Genomic DNA, 19868 nt, shown 5'->3' with positions numbered 1-19868 from the left:
TCCTTGAAAATCAACCCACATCCTTAAGGACACAAATAAAATTGGTGTTTTTCTCGTACAGGCACTTGAGAAAGCATCTATTTCAGTGATATTTAGCTGCAAAAATAACAATATCAATGTGGAACAAAGATCTGTAAAAAAAAGCAGTGAGTAATAATGGATATTGCTGCTGTTATTTTGTTTAGGAGGTGAGATTTACATCACTGGAACTCACTAAATATCAGCAGTCTCCAATTACTTGGAGTGCAAAATTTAGGTGATATTTTAGGTACCTACATAGTTGTGCTCTAGCACAAATTAGAGAAGTGCAAAAAAAAAAAAATCCTAGCAACCATTTCAATAAAGCAACTTTCACAACAAAACTCTCCAATTTTAATAGTTTTTGCAAGTCTAGCCAAAATAGGGATATTTCACTTCTCAGAAATGGGCAAATGTATCTTGCAGACTTCCTTAGTCTTTTTAATTAAACTGATCTTTTTTAAAACTTATTTAAAAATAAACTGCTCTGAAAAGCAGAAGATTGCTGTAGAAGATTAAAATGTGCTAAGACAACCTAAAAGGTAAAAAGAAAACAACAAAATCTGACCAACAAAACAAAGAAAGAAACAAGAATATTTGTTTTAGCAAATCCACCTATGGGGAACCCTTCTTCTGATGCTCTCTCCGGAACTGGATGGAACTGGGATGAACTTTTTCCTTTTTTTTCTTGGGAAAACTCAAAAATTCTACTGGAAAATCCAATTGTTTAGCCCTAAAGCAACCTGACTGTTTAAAACTGAGCCAAGAAATTCAAAATAAAGGCTGAAAAGTGGGAATGTGCAGCTAACAAATCTGCAGAGGGAATGGAAAGAGCAGTGACCTTAAAGGTCTGTTGCATTTGAAACCTGCTCTGATTTGTCTTGTTCTGGTGCCTTTCAGGAAGGCTTTGTTTCGCTTTTCAGCCATTTGATGTTCCTGCACAAATAACATGGGGTAAACAAGAGATACAGGGGCTGCTGCTGCTGTGAGAAATGAGCTGGGTGAGAGATAACACTGCAGGATTAACTCTGCCTGTCCAGCTCCACGGAAATTCAAACCCACCAGTTTCATATTATTTGATTTTTTTAAAAATTTTTTTGTAGTGGTTTAATAATAAGCATATCATTTTCAAAGCATAAAAAAAAAAAAAGCCACCTGTATTTTCTCTATTGGCCCTGTAGTTGCATTCCTCAAATCAGAAAAAAATAATATAGTGAGGGACAGACAGCACTAAATGGGAAAAGTTAATGGAAATTACTAGGAAATGAAATTCAGGGGTATCTCTAAGGCTTCTTAGCAATTGCAGCACAGACATCTGTGCCAGTCTCTGTTTTTCAAACACACCTGAGGCCTTTCACCCTGACTTTAGCAAATTAATTGCAATGTAGAGACCTCCAGCTTGTTTAATTTTTTTTAAGGAGGCATTTCCCCCCTCATCTGCACCTCACTTTCTGTTCAGAATAATGGAACTCTTCACTTATTTCAGCTCAAGTCAACTTACAGCTTTGTAGTCCACTGGCCAGGTGAACAAAAAAAAAGCTTCTTATTCATGGTTGGTAGTCAAGAAAGATTAAAAAAATGGGTTTTTTCAACATGAAGTGTTCAAATCCCAGTCTTTTTATAACAAGGAACTTTAAGTAAAATATTAGTGACACAACTATTGTGCCTTTAGTTGTTCTTTTATTCCCTCCATTCCACACATTTAAATCTAACGTGGTCTTTTATGTTGGTAGAATATAAAAGAAGATATGAAATGCAATTACCATTCTATGATTATGCAATTAAGTGAAATAGTTATTATAAAATCAAAAGCCCAGAATTCAAATACTCCTTTAAATACTAATAATAATACAAATAATTTGTAATAGATCTAAAGCTTAGTTCTGCCAGCCAGAGTGGTTCTTTCTCAGTATCCCACAGGGCCTGGGGGATATTTTCTTGCTGACTTTGTTATGGCAATATGCACAAATTTATTTTCTGCTTGTTTTGCTTTGCCATCCCTCACCTTGTGGGATGTTGCAGCTGCTCTCACTGAAAACACTGAGGAGCCTTCCAGGGGAGCCTGTTTGTAACTCTGGTGGTGGTGAGATCCCTTTTGTAGCTGAATTCTGAGCAGAGCTGGTTTAGCTGTGTCACTTGGGAACACTGCAGCACGCAGGGACAGTCTCAGAGCAGCACCAGACATGATCCTGACACATTTTATCTTTCCCCACTCATTCTCTTCCTCAAGGAACTGATTGCTGTAGCTCCCCTCCCTGACCAGGAACCCAGGTTTTTTTTCTTTTTTTTTTCCCCTCAATCTGAGCTACTAAAATCTGGATTCTGTCTGAACATTTGGTGCTGTCTTGTCTCCAGTAATGGCAAGGAAAAGCTGACAGAGAACAAAATGCCACCACATGAAGTCTCATCTTAAACATGGGGTCTGCTTTAATGACAAGTGACAACATTCTTTTCCAATATTTGTCACCATTACCTGTTGTAACTTTGGAAACTCCTCTGCCTGTCCACTCTCCATCATTCCAGCCTGACCTCAGTAAAATTAGGTTAAATACAAAACATATAAAGATGCTCCTTTTTCCAATCAACTTTGTGTTCATCATCTTTCAATCCCACCTCATTGTTTTGTTGTGCAAATCTGCCCATATGTTTTGGCATCTCATATTTTCTATTTCTGGCTGCCAGGAACTCCTAATTTTTTCTTGTTCCAGCTATATCTACCTTCCCAGAGGCTTCTGGGCAACTGTGCAGTCTGTATCCCATTATCCCTCAATATAGTGAGCACAGTAGGATATCTCCAGAATGGGAGGAACTGCTGGGTTTTGCATCCATTTCAGTTTTAATCAGGCTCTTCACTTGTGTGCTCAGACACTTCAGAAATCTGCCACATCTGACTTCTTTCATGATTTACGGAGGAGGCACATAGTCTAAGTATAGCTAATAATTGCACCATTTAAATGATAATACCAAGATGTTTTCTACAGGAAAGATATTCATGCAGGGCTCTTTCACCACGAGCAGCTCTTTCAGAGGGCTATCTATCCTCACACCAGATGTCAAATACAAAAAGAAATACTTTGGCATGAGTTACAAAGTTCATTTGACTGAAGGATTTACCTCCCAGGAACAAGAGCCTCATAAAATACAAACACTGGGAGCAAAGTCAGCCACGTAAGGGCTTTTGGTAAAATTAAACCCATAACTTGCCACTAGAAATGGGAGGTTTCATCTGTTCAATAAGCACTAAAGTTCTCTTTGTTTTTATGGCATCATAATCTTTGATTACTCTGATAAATATTTGGACTATACAAAACGTTGCAATGGAGCTAATCACAGTTATAAAAAATCTGTGTGTGGAAATGAATTGGGAACGGGGTGATAGCAGCACATTTCAGAGGAGTTCAAACACAGAACCACATTATTTTAACAGGCTCCCAGCCTCTTTCCTTTCTGTCTCTGTGCAGTTCACACCTGAGGAAAATGCTCAGGGGAGTTGTGGTGCTTGCTGGCTTTGAACAGGCATGGCTGGGGAGCAGTTCCAGAGGGAATGACAGCCATGGAATACCCTTGGGATGCCCTAGAGGTGTATTCCACCCACAGCTGAGCTGGACAAGACCTGTAGCCAAGAAGAGCAACTCAAAAAGTGCTTACCAATACTTAAAACTGGCTCTATAATTCAACCTAAGGAAAATGATCAGGCTTCTTAGTGGGGGCTGTGAAGAATCAACATGAAAATGGCAACTTTGCAAAGCAAAAAGCTTTTCTCTACCTCGTTGTATTCTGAGCAGATGAATTAGTGTAAATAAAGTTCAAGTGCAAATCCCATCAGATAAGGAAGTAATTCCAGTGGTGAAAGTCATGCCTAGTGTAGCAGCAGCAACATTTATGAAGTGGCAACAAGGATATATTTGAATCAATGGGCTGCATATTTATATCACTGCTGCAATAGTGTCACACCCTGTCAAATATTTTTAACATATTGCTCCTAACAGCTGAAGTTTGCATTTGGTTCCAGGAGACTGAACCCAGCCCAGCTGAACCCCAGCCAAAGCAGATACTTTAGATGTCACTGATTGAGACTGAGAACAGGAATTTGCACTTAGCATTTATACAGTCCTTTTCATCTTCAAAGAGCATCACAAACATGGGCTGGTACCAGCTCACAACGACCTTCATGCCAAGCTTTTGGGATAAAAGGAGAAGAAATCAGGGACAGGATGTGTGCTCAAGCATCCAAGCCTCAGATGTGGAAAGGATCTCTGCCTTGACCTCTCCCCTGCCTCGTGGCACGTTTCTCATGGAGAATCCAAGGCCTTTCACCATGGCTCAGGTTTTAAGTCACTTTACAATGTATTCTGTTAATAGAAGATGAAGGTAATAGTCCTTAAATAACAGATTTACTGTCATAGTTGTAGGAAACAGCTATTCCTTTGAAACAGATAAGGATTCAAAACTAACACTGCATCAAAAAGTTTGCTGGCAGCTGTCACAGGACTAGCCAGGGACACACCCAATTTAAATTGTGGATTCCATGGCTTTGAATTCCTACTTTTGAATCATTCTGGGATTTTGTTTTTCCACTTCCAATTCAAGTTAGCTTTCCAAATGAGATTTACAAAATTCCTTTCTCAGAAACAGCAGAAATTCCTTTACCTGTCAGTTTTCTCTGCCCTCCAAGCCAGCCTGGCCATTTGATTATCAGCTCTGGGTGGTTCTAAGCCCAGAATCTCAAATAAGTTCCTCATGTTCCAGTCACTTGCACATTTTATGTGGAGGAACAGATTGAAGCAGGCAGGCCTTGTTTTCCTGGTGACCCAGAACAGCCATTGTTGCAGGAACACCTTTAATCTCCTTTTTCTGGGTTTGAATTGAATTCAAGTGGGGAGAGATGAAAGCAAGTGTTGCACAAATCTGCTACTACAGCTGGTACTTCTCAGTTTATCATATGTTAGCTCTGATTCCCTTTGATTCCTCTTAAAATTATTGCTTCTATTTCTTAATTTGACAATCAGGCATCCATTTATATTTTTCTTTGACTATGAAAAAGCTCCCTCCCCCAACTTTCTCACAGTTATTCCCTCATGGAAAAAGAACCCAAAATTCCAGCATTATGATATCAATGTGTGAATTTAACTCCTCACTTGGAGGGTTTTCTGATGCAGAGTACCAAGGAGCAGAAAAACAACACTTCATTACTTCATTACAACACTACTTACAGCTCAGCAAAAGACTTACAAAATAAACTGAGGAGTGAAAGGAGGATTAGGGTCAGGCTGATGTGGAGAGCATCAGTTGCACTGCAGTCCATTTTGGATTTCTTGCAGGTACACACTTGTAATCTCAGTTCTGTGGTGTTGGTCAGAGGAGGTTTTCCAGAATCTGTCACTGAGATGGGGATGTTGTAATTGGCCTTTTTCAGGTTCTGAAGCAGGATGACCTGGGCGTGGGTATCTGCAAAGGATGAGGGGACAATTAACCGCATGTTGGTTGCCTGGGAGGGTGAAGGAGTCTGCAAGCAACATCAAACATGCCAGTTAGTCATGGAAATCAGGAAGAAAACGAGAATACACTAAGAAAAATGACAAAAGAACTGAATTGGAGGGAAGAAACAGTACTTAAATTCTTTCATGGGCTGAAATCTAATTACAAACTTAGCCCAAGCCCCACCAAAAGAAAGATTTGTAAGAGCCCCTTTTGTTTAACTACATTATTTGGTCTGTAAATTATTGGCAGAAGTTGACTGTGAAAGCTAATATACTAATGAAATTCTAGCGCACGTCACCCCCAAAATGACAAGAAGAGATAATAAATTTACTTGCCAAAGGAAAAAATAACCTCTCTTGCTATGAAGTACAGGCAAAGTTGCTGAACCACTTCCACAACTTCCCTGAGAGGGCAGAGAAGGGAAGCAAAGCCCCTTCCAAACCCACAGACCTGCTCCACCTGGGGAGCTCTTGGCACCCAGGTGGGTGTGATAATTCCTTCAGGGTGTGACACAGGGGTGCTTTGATGTTTGGAGAACAGCCAAGAAAACAGCTCCTCCCCTTTGTCCTGCAGCCAGGTACAGCCATCACATCCATCTCTAGATTTTTCTAAGGTTATGACATGAACTAAAAGATTGGAGAGTGGCAGAGAAAAATAATACATTCCAGAAAAAACAGGAATAACCTACATTAAGAAGAAATATTGTATTTTGTGCCCACAATTTGACACACAAACCTTCTGCAATCTCATGATCCTCTTACCAATTGTGTAAGGTCCCAGTGCATTGGAAGATTTTATTTGTGAACAGTTTAAATACTTAAAATTAGGAAGTTTTTCAATTACATTGCTAAACCCATGCAAAATTTCCATTCTGTCCCTACAGCAAAGCCTTGTGCACCTTGTGCAAAACAATTGTGTGCCATGAGATGCAGTAATCACAAAATTATCAGTTATTAGTAGACCCTGGTTAATGCAAAACTGGGAGAAGAAAGTTCAGGCAAAACAAGAGAAGGAGTTTCAGGTTCCAGAACTGATGTCCCACTGGTCCAGCAGCCCCAGCACAGGGCAAAGCAGCAGCTTCAGTAGGGTCCATCCTACAGAACTTTCATGCCAAACCCCTCCTACATTCCCCCAGTGCCTCAGGGGAAGTACCCTGGGATGGAGAAGTGGGAAGAATAAATAGACAAAAATCCAAGTTACAGCCTTACTGTTAAGCCTGTTGATTCTCCACAACTTTTCTGGGCCGGATTGCTTGCTGAGCTCAAATTTGAATGGATCTGTGTTGGGATGGAGGTCTTTGTCTGATGCTCCTAGAACCACTACCCTGAGATCTTTTGCATCGTCACAAACTTTTGCCAGTGTTGGATAAAGGGATGGGACGTTGTCATTGACATCCTCCAAGGTGATGTGCAAAGTTCCTGTACCCGTAGCAGGAGGGTTACCTATAGGAAAAAAACCAAACATTTGTTTATTAAATCACATTTCCATAAACTCTTGTTCTATTTGCACCTGCAGGCTTGCAAAGGGAAATAATTTTTTATTGTTCTTACCTCTTTTATATGGAAATTATTGCTTAAAAAACCTGATGAGTCACTCTTGTAAATTCATTGCTGATTTTCAGAATGAAGCCTGTCTGATTCTCTACAGTATGGAAAATTATTCTAAGGAAACCTCTGGGAGAGGAATATTTTGAAGTTAAAATGAGAGTAGGATATGAATAGATATCTGGAACAGAATCTGTTCATCAGCACATACTGAGAGAAACATACTGGGAACCATCCCCCAGATAGATAGCACAGTATTAACAGAATGAAGAACGAGACAGGTGAGAGGAAAAGGAGGGAGGGACCAGGTGTGAGGTGGGTGCCCAGAAGCACAACAGGACCAGATCATTCCTAACAGCCCTGAGGGCCACGGGCAGTCCTGCCAGCAGCACTGAAACCTGTCAGATCTCTGGGAAGTGAGCTGGGTTATTTACCCTGTGCTTTCAAACCTTCCAGAGTGATTTGCCAGCCTGCCTCAGCCCCGACCTGAGAGCCAGCTGCAGAGGTGAGCGTGTTGTTTACTCACCACCCCAAGGCTCAGTGAGTGACAAACCAGCCCTGGTGGCACTGGGGGAGCTGGCAAGGCAGAGTTTGCCTGCTGGGACCAGCACCTCGTTCCTAGGGCTGACCCAAGAGGCAATAATTCCCAGTCTGCAGAGCTGTGCCACGGCTGAGCCAGCCGCACACTGCCTGCGGCTCAGCAGCTCCTTGCAGCCCCCTTGGGCACCCCGTGAAAGTCGCCTCAAAGTTTTCTGAGTGCACATTTTGTCCTTTTTTGTGCCTGGCACTCAGCGGGGTCTCATCTGAAATGCTGCACTTGTGGGTTGTTTATTCCTCTTTTTATTTTTTTCTGGTTTAGCACAGGGAAGTGTGATCCCTGCACTTCCCTGAGCAGGAACAGTCTTACAAGTCATGAGTTCTACAGCACTTTACTAACAGGGTAAAAATGGGGTTGTGTCTCTTTCTTTATAAGGTTTTTTTAAGGATAAACTGTTTAATTAAGAAATGACACCTAAATTAGTTTTATTTTAATCTACTACTACTACTAACTACTTTTGAATCATAATGTGGACTTGTTTTTTTTAATTTAAACTATTCAAACCTATGAGGAAGAAGGTAAAGAAGAAGGGCTAGTCTCTGCTTTAAAACTTCTATTTTGTTTTCTATGTATTACTGTATTCTAAAACTCCAAGTTTTCCACTATGTGATATTATATACTTCTATTCAAACCACACACTCACAATAGTTCTATTATTTTATGCATATTAGTATATTCTAAAACTTTAAACTCTATACATATTTTGTTTTATATATATATATTACTATATTCTAAAACTTTAAACTCTAAGTTTTCCACTATGTGATATTATATACTTCTATTCAAACTATCCACTCATAATAGTTCCATTATTTAATTTTGGAAGCTTTCTTTATGGCTTGAGGTCGAATGCGGTGTTCTCTTGGGGGTCGGTGTCTGTCAGTACAGAAAGTCTAAAATTCTCAGGGTTCCAACACAAACCCTTCCCAGAACGGATTCAGGAGGCTGCAGTTAACCTGTGCAGCACCAGGACAGGGTTCCACAGCATTTACAGCTCAGCCCTGCAAGAGGTGCCTTCAGCACAATCCCCCTGCCCACAGCAGCCCAACAACCCAGGCTTTTGAAAGGAAACTTATCCACAGCATGTTTTAATAAACTGAATTATTGCTGTGCTGGGAGAGCATCCCAAGGCAGAAGCAAGTACCCCGTGGTGTGGATCTGATAAACTGCTGCCTGCAGCAGAATGCAATTAGTCCTTTCAATAACAAATGTTACTAATGGTGACACTTCATCTGTTTCCTGTGAGCAGAAATGCATCACAAAGGCAGAATGTTCATCTTTCTCCAGCCCTGCCCTCCCTTCTCATCTCGCACTTTGTCATCAGAAGGGTTAGGCTTGAGTTCTTTTTAATGAAAAAGAAACTATTTTTCACTTTTTATTGGACTAATTGAATTTACAGAAAGACTCCCATACGTTTTTTGTTCTTGATATATTATTAAGTAAAGTCATACGGCAGAATGGATGAAAAGGCATTCTGGTATTTGAAATATGATCATAAAAGCCAGCCTTTCATGCACTTAATTAAACTGCTGTCTTTAATTTTGAATGCATTATTTCCACACTGGACTGATAATGTCTTATGCACTGCCCTTCTTATCTTTCTCTGAAGTCAGTAATATTAAATCTGCCTTTTGAAATGAAGAAGCCAACAGCTTTATGGATGTCCTGCTATTTTGTCACACACAGATATGGCTGCGTTCTCACTGCTGTGCAAATGTTTCACTCTTTGTATGGTTCAGGGGCTGGGCAAATATTACACACACACAAAAAAAAAGAGTGAAAGGAAATTGCTTCTGTCCAGTTCAATGACTTATTCTCTGCTTGCTTTATTTATAATAATTTAAACAAAAATCTTTCATTGATTTATGAAGACCTCCGAAAGAAAAGCAAGCAAATGTCAGGGTCATAAACTGGAGCTTGTTAACACACGTCATAAAAATGTAACATGAAATGAATCAAGCAAAAATGGTCACAACTCCTCCATTGGGAATATGTGACTTTCATAAATTTGATGGTATTATGCTGTTGAAATAATTCAAAACCCCATGATCTCTAGATGCCTTTGATTTTGAAAGGAAAGTTACCCATAGAATATTTTAATTCCGAAGTATAACTCTTAATTTGCATTGTCAAACCTTGTGGCTGAGAGCAGAATTAATGAGCAGAGCAAGACCTAAAGGGTCCAACAATCCTGGGGGGAAGTTTTCCAACAAGTTCTGATCCCATTTGCCACTGACCAGAAGTGGCCATCCCCACTGAGGATGAACTCTTTAAATATTTGAGTGCCCTTAGAGCCCTTGGGGACAGAAAGAATTCCAAACTCCCAGAAGTGGCACATCTGGGAATATACCATGGCAATCATAGGAGTGAAACAGCATCACTGGTTTGTGTAAAAGCTGCTGAAACAGAGGCTGAAAGATGGAGAATTTCACAGTGAAACAAAGTGGAAACTTGGTGGTGAACTGAGTCTCCAGTGAAAGGGGCTGTTACCAGGAGTTGTGGATTTTAAATTGGATTTTAGTGCTGCCGGCATGAAAGACCACCTTGCTACCTCCAGTTGAAAAAAATTAGTTTGAAAATAAATGTTATAGAAAATGATACTTTGGATACTCTTAATGCTTGAATCTTCATGAAAAGCTGCACAGAATTATACCAGAATTACAAAAGTCACACCACTTCCACACTGCTCTTCAAACAAGAACTGTGCTTCTCATGCTTTCTAATGATGCTGCTCTGAGAATCAAAACACAAATTTCTGTCTCATCCCTCACTTCGGGTTTTTTTTCCCCTCCATATGCTGTTTTTCTGCTCAGAAAATCTGTGTGTGCTCGGTGCTTTGGCAGCAGTGGGGATCCTGCAGGCAGGGATCCCGTTCCTCTGCATTCCATGCTCAGGGTGAGCTCCATTCACGGTTCAGCCAAAGCAAATGGAACCAGGAGAGGGGGAGGACACCAAAACCTGGGTGTGCTGCTCCCTGAACTGCTCTCCTCAAAGCCATGTGCTGACATTTTGGCCCTAATTCCCCATGAATTCAAATTTCCTATGCATTTTCTGTCTATATTAACCTATAAAAATATTTTATATAAAATATATAAAATATAAATTCTATATTATATATTTATATGTAATACATAATATATATGTAGCAAATAAAATATAGTAAACATAATATACAATAATATAAAATAAATATAATGTATAAAAGTATAATAGATAAACGACTATAAGATATAATAATGTAGTAAATATATAATAGATATATAAATAAACATGTATTATATATTTATATATGATATATAAAGTATATATAGTATATGGTGTATATATATACTATATATTATATATATGATGTATACTATATATATAGTATATATATATACTATATATACTATATATATAATATAATTACTATATATACTAAATTTATAATATCTATAAATATATTAATATATAAATATGTTAATATTTATATATATAAAATATGTTAATATAGATATTTACTATATTATATATAGTAAATATAGAATGTATTTATATAAAATATATTATATATTCATATATAATCTACAAAAATACATTATATATAGTATATATACATATAATATGTCTATATAAAATACATAAAATAATAAAATATCTGCATGTTACAAAATAGCAGGACATCCACAATGCTCTTGGCTTCTTCCAAAGTTACAACCCTTCATTCATCCCCTCAAATAATATATGCAGCTCCTGGTTTTGAGTAATTACATTTCAGAAGAGCACAGCTCTTTCAGCATATCAAATTGCTACTGACACATGCCATCCGTCTTAAATACTGTTTTCAACATTCTCATTTCTTTTTCGAATCATGAGTCCATGATGACAAATTAAAACAATATTTTGCGTGCAATTCATATTTTACTGAAATTTTAAATGGCAAGAAAAGGATGAGTCTTCAATTTATTTTCTCTTCTCAATTAATACAGCAATTAAGATAAGGGGTATAAAACTGGCTTAATTGGGTTGCCATGGTAACTAATTGCCTGATTTCTTCAAAAAATAGCGTGTTTTAGGTGGAATCAATCTATGGTAATTTAATTATGTACATCATGGAGTGAGGAGACAGGTTAGATACATGCCAGGGAAAGTTCTAATTGCAAACTGCCACACATCTCTTTGTTTCTCCAGCTTTTTCTAGTGCTGTGTGTTACTGTTCATCACACAGAGGACAGAATAATATGCTTTCTTCCTAATGATTAGCAGTGCCAAGACCTGCACAATAAATGGGATTCAGGATTGCTTGGGTTCAACTGCTCTTTGGAAAGAAGGAAAAAGTGACAACTAGAGCCTGATTCACCATTTCTTCATTTTGCTCAGGAAAAGTGAGACAGTGCCACAGCTCAGCCACAGCCAGAGAAGCAAGGTCCAAGTTGCTTTTTTCTTAAACTGCCAGTGTAGCTCAACTCAAACTCTGAACTCAGAATTAAAATTACATTTAATGATGTTTATTCTCTTTGTTTAATGCAGCTGAAGCTCTTATAGTCCCAGTTCTTGCCTCAGTAGCTCCCTGGTGACAGGAATGGCAGGGAAGGAAGGCGAAATCAGACACTGGATCAGACTCACTGGGAGAATTTTTCCCCCTGGCTTTAGGTGGGACCCCACTGGGGTGGCATCCAACCACCCCCAAAAAACGTGGAATCCAACTTCACTTTGCATTAATCCAACCAGCAAGATTAGTGGGTCATTATTTGTCAACACAGGTGGGTTTTCCATGAGTCAAGAGACCAAAAATACCCAAAGATGTTGTTTTTAAAGAGATAGAAAAAGGTGACAAAATGGGACATTAATTCCACAAAAAAGAGTGATTCTTTAATAAATAAGATAAATCTGGGTAAAGGGAAATTATTATTCATGCCTCTAAAAGGAAATGGAGAAAATAATTTTATCTTTTAAAGATTTCACACATTTTCCAGGTATTTTTGAGCTTCACCTCCAGCCATTGTTTCATCCTCTCTTACTTTTTCTAGATTGTGACTCAAACTCCCAGAATACATGAAAAAAAAAACCAAAACAAAACAACCACAACAACAACAACAACAAAAAGGAAAAAAAAAAAAACAACAAACAAAAACCCCAAAAAAACACCTTTCCAGGAGAGTTTCTAGCATGGCTGTATGAGAAAACCATGCAGGTGTTTTGCTTTGTGATCCTCATCCCAAATTCAGTGAGCAATGGGATGTGCAGGATGACACCACAGAGCACATTTGGAAGGTCTGTTCCACACAGGTTTATCAAACACAAATGATTTCGCCTCTCATGGATTGAGCAAAATTCCTTTTGGCAGAAAAGCTCCCAATAATGCTGTGATGCTGCATTGGGTTCAGTGATTAGAGTGCTACATAAAATGATCACCGTTGTTGGCACTTTTGTTAATTGAATGAAACCTCTGATGTTTCCCAAGTTTGCATAAATCTGAATTTGCCCCATTATCAGCTCATTCTCAGATTAAACACAGTTCATGACACTTTAATGTGCTAACTCTGCTGCATGGTATTTCCTACCAGTGTTTAATTTCTTCTTTAATAGGCCAGAGACTCTGTGGTCACACAGGTCTTCAATAAAAAGTTTTCAAATTCTAAAGACACTACGTTGACCTTTTACTGAAATCAAATGTACTGAGAAAATTAGGATATTTCTTCCAAAAAGTCCTTTTTAAAGTGTAATACACTCCCATAAAAGGTCAAAATTTATTATCTATAAATTAACAGTTTCCATCAAATTTGCTGTTACACATTGTTTCAAGTGTGTTTGGGAAGATACAGGAACTGTTTAGATCAGGAATAACAGAATTCATACTTTACCCACCTTAGCTGCAGTTAATTTGTTAATGCAGAGAAATAATATCATAAAGGTCAAAAAGAATCTCGTACAGAACTAACTTATTTCCTGCAGCAGAGTGACTCAGTTTTCTATGCCCCTTTCATTGTTCCTGTCCTACTGGTAAAGTGATATCCCAAAAAAAAGATAAAGATGTGACAGATTTATACAAAGAAACACCAAGCACAAAGCTCCAGGTTTTACTTGTGGCAGAAATATCCAACAATTTACAGATAAAAAAGAAAATGCCCTGGCACTTGCTCCCTGCACTGAAGTGTAATAACCAGGAGTCAGATGGAGCTGGTGACAGATTCTCCACTGACATCAGCAAAAGGGGATGGAAAAAGGAACAAGGATCACTGTGGGGTTGGTTTGCAGCTGTCTCCACTCCTCCCCCAGGACAGCACTCGAATGTAAGGTCATTTCATAAAGGGGTGAGCGTGGAACACAATGGGACAACAGAACCTTTTCTGTAAGCATGTAAATGCTGTGATCTCTAAAGAATATTTGTATTTATCTTTTAGAATATGGCTCATGCACTTCAGCAATGGCTAAGGCACAAAGTTTTATATGATTTTAGAGTTATTCTCTATAAATTCTGTTAAAGTTTATCACAGATCTCACAGTGCCTGCTCTGGATGCCAATTCCCACTGCTGGGCAGTGCCCTGGGCATTACCTGAGCTCTCTATTTCCAGGAAAGGGAAGGAAAGCCTGTAGCAGCTAAGAACTTCCTCAGTGCCTGTGCCATCTCAGATTTGATTCAGAGATAAGCTGAGAGGCCAAAGGAAATAAAAAGCTCCACTGAATGCTTTTGAAGAAAGAATTTCTGCTAAAGCATTTCTTTTTTTCCTCTCTTTCCTTTTCACCACAAGTCAGTTAGTCCAAGCAAATTACTTGTTCTATTGGAAATGCCTCTAAATTTTCACTTTATTACCCTATTTCATTTGGCAGTTCTTAATCCTGTTTTTGGCTGCCCTCTCACTGAGAAGTCCCAGGCATATTCACTGGTATTAGACAGGCTCCACTTATTAACCTGAAGAGAGAGGTCTGCAGTCTATGGACAATGCTGCTCTAAAGAGGTGCAGGTAGTTATGTTCAATCTGATTTTTTCCCCTTTTTAAGTTAACATAATCTTCTTTTAGAGTCCTGAAGTAATTCTGTATTCATTTAATATAATTTTCCCACAATTTGGTTTCTCATCTAATGCAATATTTCGAGTTGGACATTAGCTCTGATGGTTGCAGGGACAAAGTGGGTCTCTCAGCTGTGCTAGATCACAGTGTCAGCCTGGAAACAAATTTGGGAACACTTCCCAGGGATAGTGTCAGTCCCAGCTGTCCCTGCAGGGGCAAGGCAGACCCCAACCTGCTGAGATCTGCTTTAGCCAGAGCCATTCCTCCAGGCCAGCAGGAAATTTTCCCACTTCCCAGCCCATCTCTAAGTTGAATTTGCTCCCCAAGCTGCCTGGTAATTAATGCAGAGGTGATGCAGGGCACAAGGTTAATATCAGCTAATTAAATTCTGCTGTTTATTCCCACTCCCACGTGTGGCAGGGCTGCTCATGGTAGGAAAAGATCATTATTAACCCCTCAGCGTGACAGTACACGTGTGGTTTGTAATCATTGCACTCACAGGAGTCAATAATGCTGGAAAAGATGAACTCCTGCACTGACAGAGCTGCACAATCACAAATAAACACAATTACAGGGGCTGGAATCAGGTGTTGGCTCAGAATCCCAAGTGAAAGGATTCCTTTGCTCTGCTGTTCAGCACAGCTTCCCCTTCCTATTTTTTCAGAATAGAAAAAAAAAAGAAATCTGAGAATTAAAAGCAGTGAAGTTCTGGGTTTAGAATAAATGAGCAAGGCCTAAGTTGCAGCATAAAGGTGTGCCCCAAAATTCACATTACTCAGGCTGGTTCCCACAGTCAAACCACTCATCTCTTTTCTCCATCTATTCTCTGTGACATTATCTGACTTCACTTTTAAAACACAACTTTGTCCTTTGGGTAACCCTCAGTCATATCCCAAATTTTTGCTTTCATTGGTGAGATGACATTTCCCAGTGCACCTGATTTTGAGATGCATTAAAAATAGAAAAAAAAATCCAAGAGCAAGCAAAAGACAGAAATATGTTTAGTGCTACATTTTGCCCCAGAAATTTCTTAAGGAAAATATGTACATTAATATATGAGTAAATCATCTTCTCAGCAGAATTTTTTTCTGTTATACTTAAGGCAATATTTTCTTTCTCCTGTCAGGCCCTGCAAATGTTCCCTGAGTCATGTGCTTGCAAAAATGTAGAATTACTCTCTTAAAAAGAGCATTTTACAATTCATCACCAGGGCTAAACCAGCTGCAGCTGTGAAAAAGTGTTAGCATATTAGCTGTTATATTACAGGCAAATCTTTTATTTATTTTGTGCCTTTAGCTCAGGAGATTTGGAACATTCAGAATTTTCTCTTTCTTCCTCTGCTCTGAAGTCATTCCCTGAATTTTCCCTATATAGCTTAATTTGGATTCTATTTGACAGGAGGAACTTTAGTACTCACAACATGCAAAAATTTTTGCATCTTAACAAGGAGTTTAGTTGTGTTTTTATTGCCACTGTCATTGTATTGAATAGATTATAATCCAGCATATCAAGGATGAGTTGTTATTGGTATTTAAGTGCCCCAGGCATGCTGACTGCTCAAATATTGTGAAGAAATTAACTCTGATTAGGATGATTTATTACATTTCCAAGAATGTCTCTAGACTAATTGCACCTAGCATTAAGACATAAGCCTGTGAGGCATAAACTTAAATTAAAACTGTTATAAATTTGAGGTTTATGTCAGTTCTTCTTTCTTCTGGTTTCCAGAATGGTCTCTCATACATTTAGGTGGCCACGCAGAGAAGTGCTGCAGCACGTGGTTAATTTTACACAAGTGATGCCTTGGGAAGGCTGAGCTAGAGCAGAGGCTGGGCAGAGCTAAAGAATAAAGCAGGGATTTATTCAAAGGATCTCCTCAATAAAAGCCAAAACCTGAGGCATCACATGCAGCTTTCAGAAGAGAGCATTTCAAGCAGGAAATACAGGATTTTTTCCCTGTGGTCACTCACCACTGTCGATGGCCAGGAACAGAGCAGTGTAGACGTTGTTGTGCACGAAGGGAGATTCCCTGTCCAGAACTGCCGTGGTGCCAACGGTGCCATTGGTGGGGTTGATTTCCAGCCACCCTGCTGGGTCCTTGTACACTGAATACCTGAACAAAAGTGCAGAAGTTGTTAGCAAATTATAGATCTGAACATCAAACAAATGCATTGCTGCAAAGGAATCTGCCTGGGCACTCAGCGGCTTTCACAGTGGGTCTCTTCATATTGCAAAAGCACAATTTAAGCTTGGGCCTTGCCTTAGAGACAGTTCAGTGTTGTTAGAGGTTTGGAGATATATATATATATATATGTCCCAAAGTTTAGCAGAGAAATCAATATTTAGGACATTATATAGGACCTGTTTCCTACTGCTGTGTTATACAGCCAGAACACTTCCAACAGCCTCTGCACCCACATTGACCTCATGAATCCTATCACAGACCTCCTTTTTCCAGACTACAAATTCCAGTCAGACCAGAAACTGCACTTTTAATTTATGTTTTATTGGTTTTATTTTTTTTTTCCTTACCATTAGTTATTTTGGGTGAGCTGGAAATGTTCTAAATTGTGGGGAATGGTAGCAAGAAGAGAGTCAGACAATGAATTCACCAAGTCTGGGGGAGGTGGTTACACCCAGCCCTGTTTGCACACTCTTGGATCTGGAGCTTCCTCCTTCTGCTGATTAAATCCAACCACGTCCACGCTGCCTCAATCAGAGTTTGAATGATGTCTCCAAGATGCCCTGATATGAAATTCTCTGGTGTGCTTTTTTCCCTTTAATCAGCACAAATATTCAGCCCCCCAAACTGGAAATGTTTAGAGAGATTGTGGAGTTCACGCACCAGGAACTTCCCTGAACTTGACTGAAGCAATAAATAAAATAATGTTCATGATTAGGGCCTAATTCTCTACTCAGTTAAATATATTAAGTAAAGAACAACCCAGAGCTGAATTAACTGATACCAATCCCCTCTCCAATTAAATGTGTTAATATTTTAAACCAAAACTCCAATCATATAATCAATACCTGGGATAATAACCTGTTTATCATTTTTGTAGTGAATTGTTATAGGTCATAAACCACCATACAAGCTTTTACAGATATTTTGAATTACCAGTAATTGTCACACTGTTATTTTTTAATGAGTCTGTGCCAAGGCAGTGCCTCACAGTTGCATTCACCTGAAAGTGAATTCACCTCAAAGTCCTGTGCGATAATGTTGCAAAAAAAAAAATAAAATTAAAAGTACCATTGCAAGTACAAGGGAATAAACAAAAACAACACATTGTTGGGGGGATGAAAAAAAAAAGTATTCCAGCCTCTAACAAAATGCTGACAGACAGCCCTGCACAGGCTGCTGCTTTTTTTTATCATAACTTTGCTTCAGCCTTGAAAAATGAAATTTCCTGGGGGCTGCTGAGCCTGACTGTGGTGCACAGGAATATTCAGGTGTTCAGGCAGCCAGAGAGAGCATCAAAACTTCAGCATATACAGCCAGGAAAAATTACACATCTTTATGAGCTCTTATGGTGTTAAAATAAGTCAAAGAGCAGATTTGGAAGCCAGAAACTTTTGGAATTTATGCAGAAAAAGAGATAAATAGGGAAAATAGTTGGCTTATTTATGCTGGCAAAAAAAAAGTAACTCAGAGTTTCACCACTGGCTTCCCCAGGAGCAGAAATTATCCCCTAGGGAATATGTGGGAAAGAATCAAAGGAAAGCATTAGTGCACAGTGAGATGTTCCATCAACCCAACACCTCCCTCCTCTTAATAGCCATTTAAGCATTAATCAATACCTCAGCTTTATCTCCCACAAAAATGAGTGCCTGGAACAGAAACAATGCAGATCCATTTCATTTCATTTCACTTCTTTGTTTCCTCTTTTATTGTTGTTTTTATAACTTTGCAACAAAGGTATGCACAAAAATATGAAACAAGGGCAGCCTAAACAATTCCTAGTCTATTGTAAAACTGCAAATTCTCAATTAACCCCGAAACCATTTCAGAAGATTCAACACTTCTAAAGTAATGAGAATGTAAAATGGATTGTATTATCTTCCCTGATTGCTCTACAAAGCACTGTTGGCTGTGCAAATAAAAACCTGGATTGTATAACCTGTGATTTGGCACAGGATATTGTGAAAGTAGCACTTTGTCTTTCCCACCACATTTTTACTTATTGTAAGAGCATATTGCAGTACAGTTAGGATGATTGGTTTTTGTTCCATTTTTTTTGAGAGTTCTGCTAGCAAAGGTTTAGAATGGACCCATCATAAAAACCATGATAAAAATAGAAATTTTGAATGCAAAGATTCACTTCCCACTTTTGACTTTGGTGGGATCTGATTGCACAGCAGCTTTTAAAATCAGACCATTTTTAGGTGGTTAAACATGTACCTGCTGTATCCTCAGTCCTGAGCACAGTGTTATATCAGATGTGCACAGAACTGTGCTCTCTACTGTGCCAATTACTCTTTAGTTTGGTCTTACTCTGTTTTGCAGCAGTGCAATTTAATGCTGCTCATGGAGTTTATTTCATTGTGGGTTTAAAAAAAAAAATTTAACTGTGCCAACAGCTCTCAGCTCCCAAGGGCTTGTGTGACAAGAGGGAAGGGAAAGTGGGTGTAACATATTCTGACTGTGACCTCCTTGCTCTGGGTTCGTGTCCTGGTGTTGTCTGAGCCAGATATTGCAAAGAGAGCAGCAAAAACCACTCCCTCAGACTGGAAATTGTCTGCTCCAATGTTCGAGTGCACACCTGAAACACAGAGCTCCAAAGAGACACAGAGAGGTTATGGATGCAGAGCAGAGCACAAATCAAAATTTGCACTTGGTGCAGAACTAAAATAGAGTAGCAATATATGAAAATTATTTAAAATTTATAAACGGCTTTACATCAAGGCTGGTTGAAAAATCATGAGGCACTACCCCTGGGAAAAGGTTCACAGGTTTTTGGGAGAGAGTGGAGCAGCAATTACAGCACAAATATCCACACCCAGGGAAGCAGTGGTGCTTCTCAGAGAAAGATAAAAAACCATCCCAAAATATAAGTGCAACATAAAAAATCTGGATTAAAACTCTATTGTGCTCTATATAGGGATGACATAATGCAGAGTTTTAGAGATCAGCCTGCTTCCCATGGAGCTCCCTCTTCTCCACTGTGCTCTCATTACCTTTTGCCTGCACTAATTAGGGCAGCATATGGCACCAGGAAGAGCAGAAAGGGAAC

At 39.0% G+C, this 19868-nt stretch overlaps 1 protein-coding gene across 2 annotated transcripts in view; it reads right to left on the bottom strand.

The window, feature by feature from the left end:
- CDH13 (cadherin 13) overlaps positions 1 to 19868 on the bottom strand; it is a 433407-nt gene that overhangs the window by 11364 nt on the left and 402175 nt on the right. Inside the window, exons 11-13 of one of the 2 annotated variants that reach the window (XM_041400548.1) lie at positions 16605 to 16747; positions 6708 to 6941; positions 5251 to 5466 (exon numbers count right to left, since the gene is read on the bottom strand). In XM_041400548.1, the coding sequence (XP_041256482.1) occupies positions 5251 to 5466; positions 6708 to 6941; positions 16605 to 16747 (593 nt within the window). Of the gene's footprint in view, positions 1 to 5227; positions 5467 to 6707; positions 6942 to 16604; positions 16748 to 19868 lie in introns of those variants that run through there. The other variant, XM_041400547.1, reaches the window with a different exon arrangement.

This window comes from Onychostruthus taczanowskii, unplaced genomic scaffold (genome assembly GCF_017590055.1).
Source record: "Onychostruthus taczanowskii isolate IOZ18803 unplaced genomic scaffold, ASM1759005v1 scaffold18, whole genome shotgun sequence".
NCBI lineage: Eukaryota > Metazoa > Chordata > Aves > Passeriformes > Passeridae > Onychostruthus > Onychostruthus taczanowskii.
This window is presented reverse-complemented; position numbering and strand designations above follow the sequence as displayed.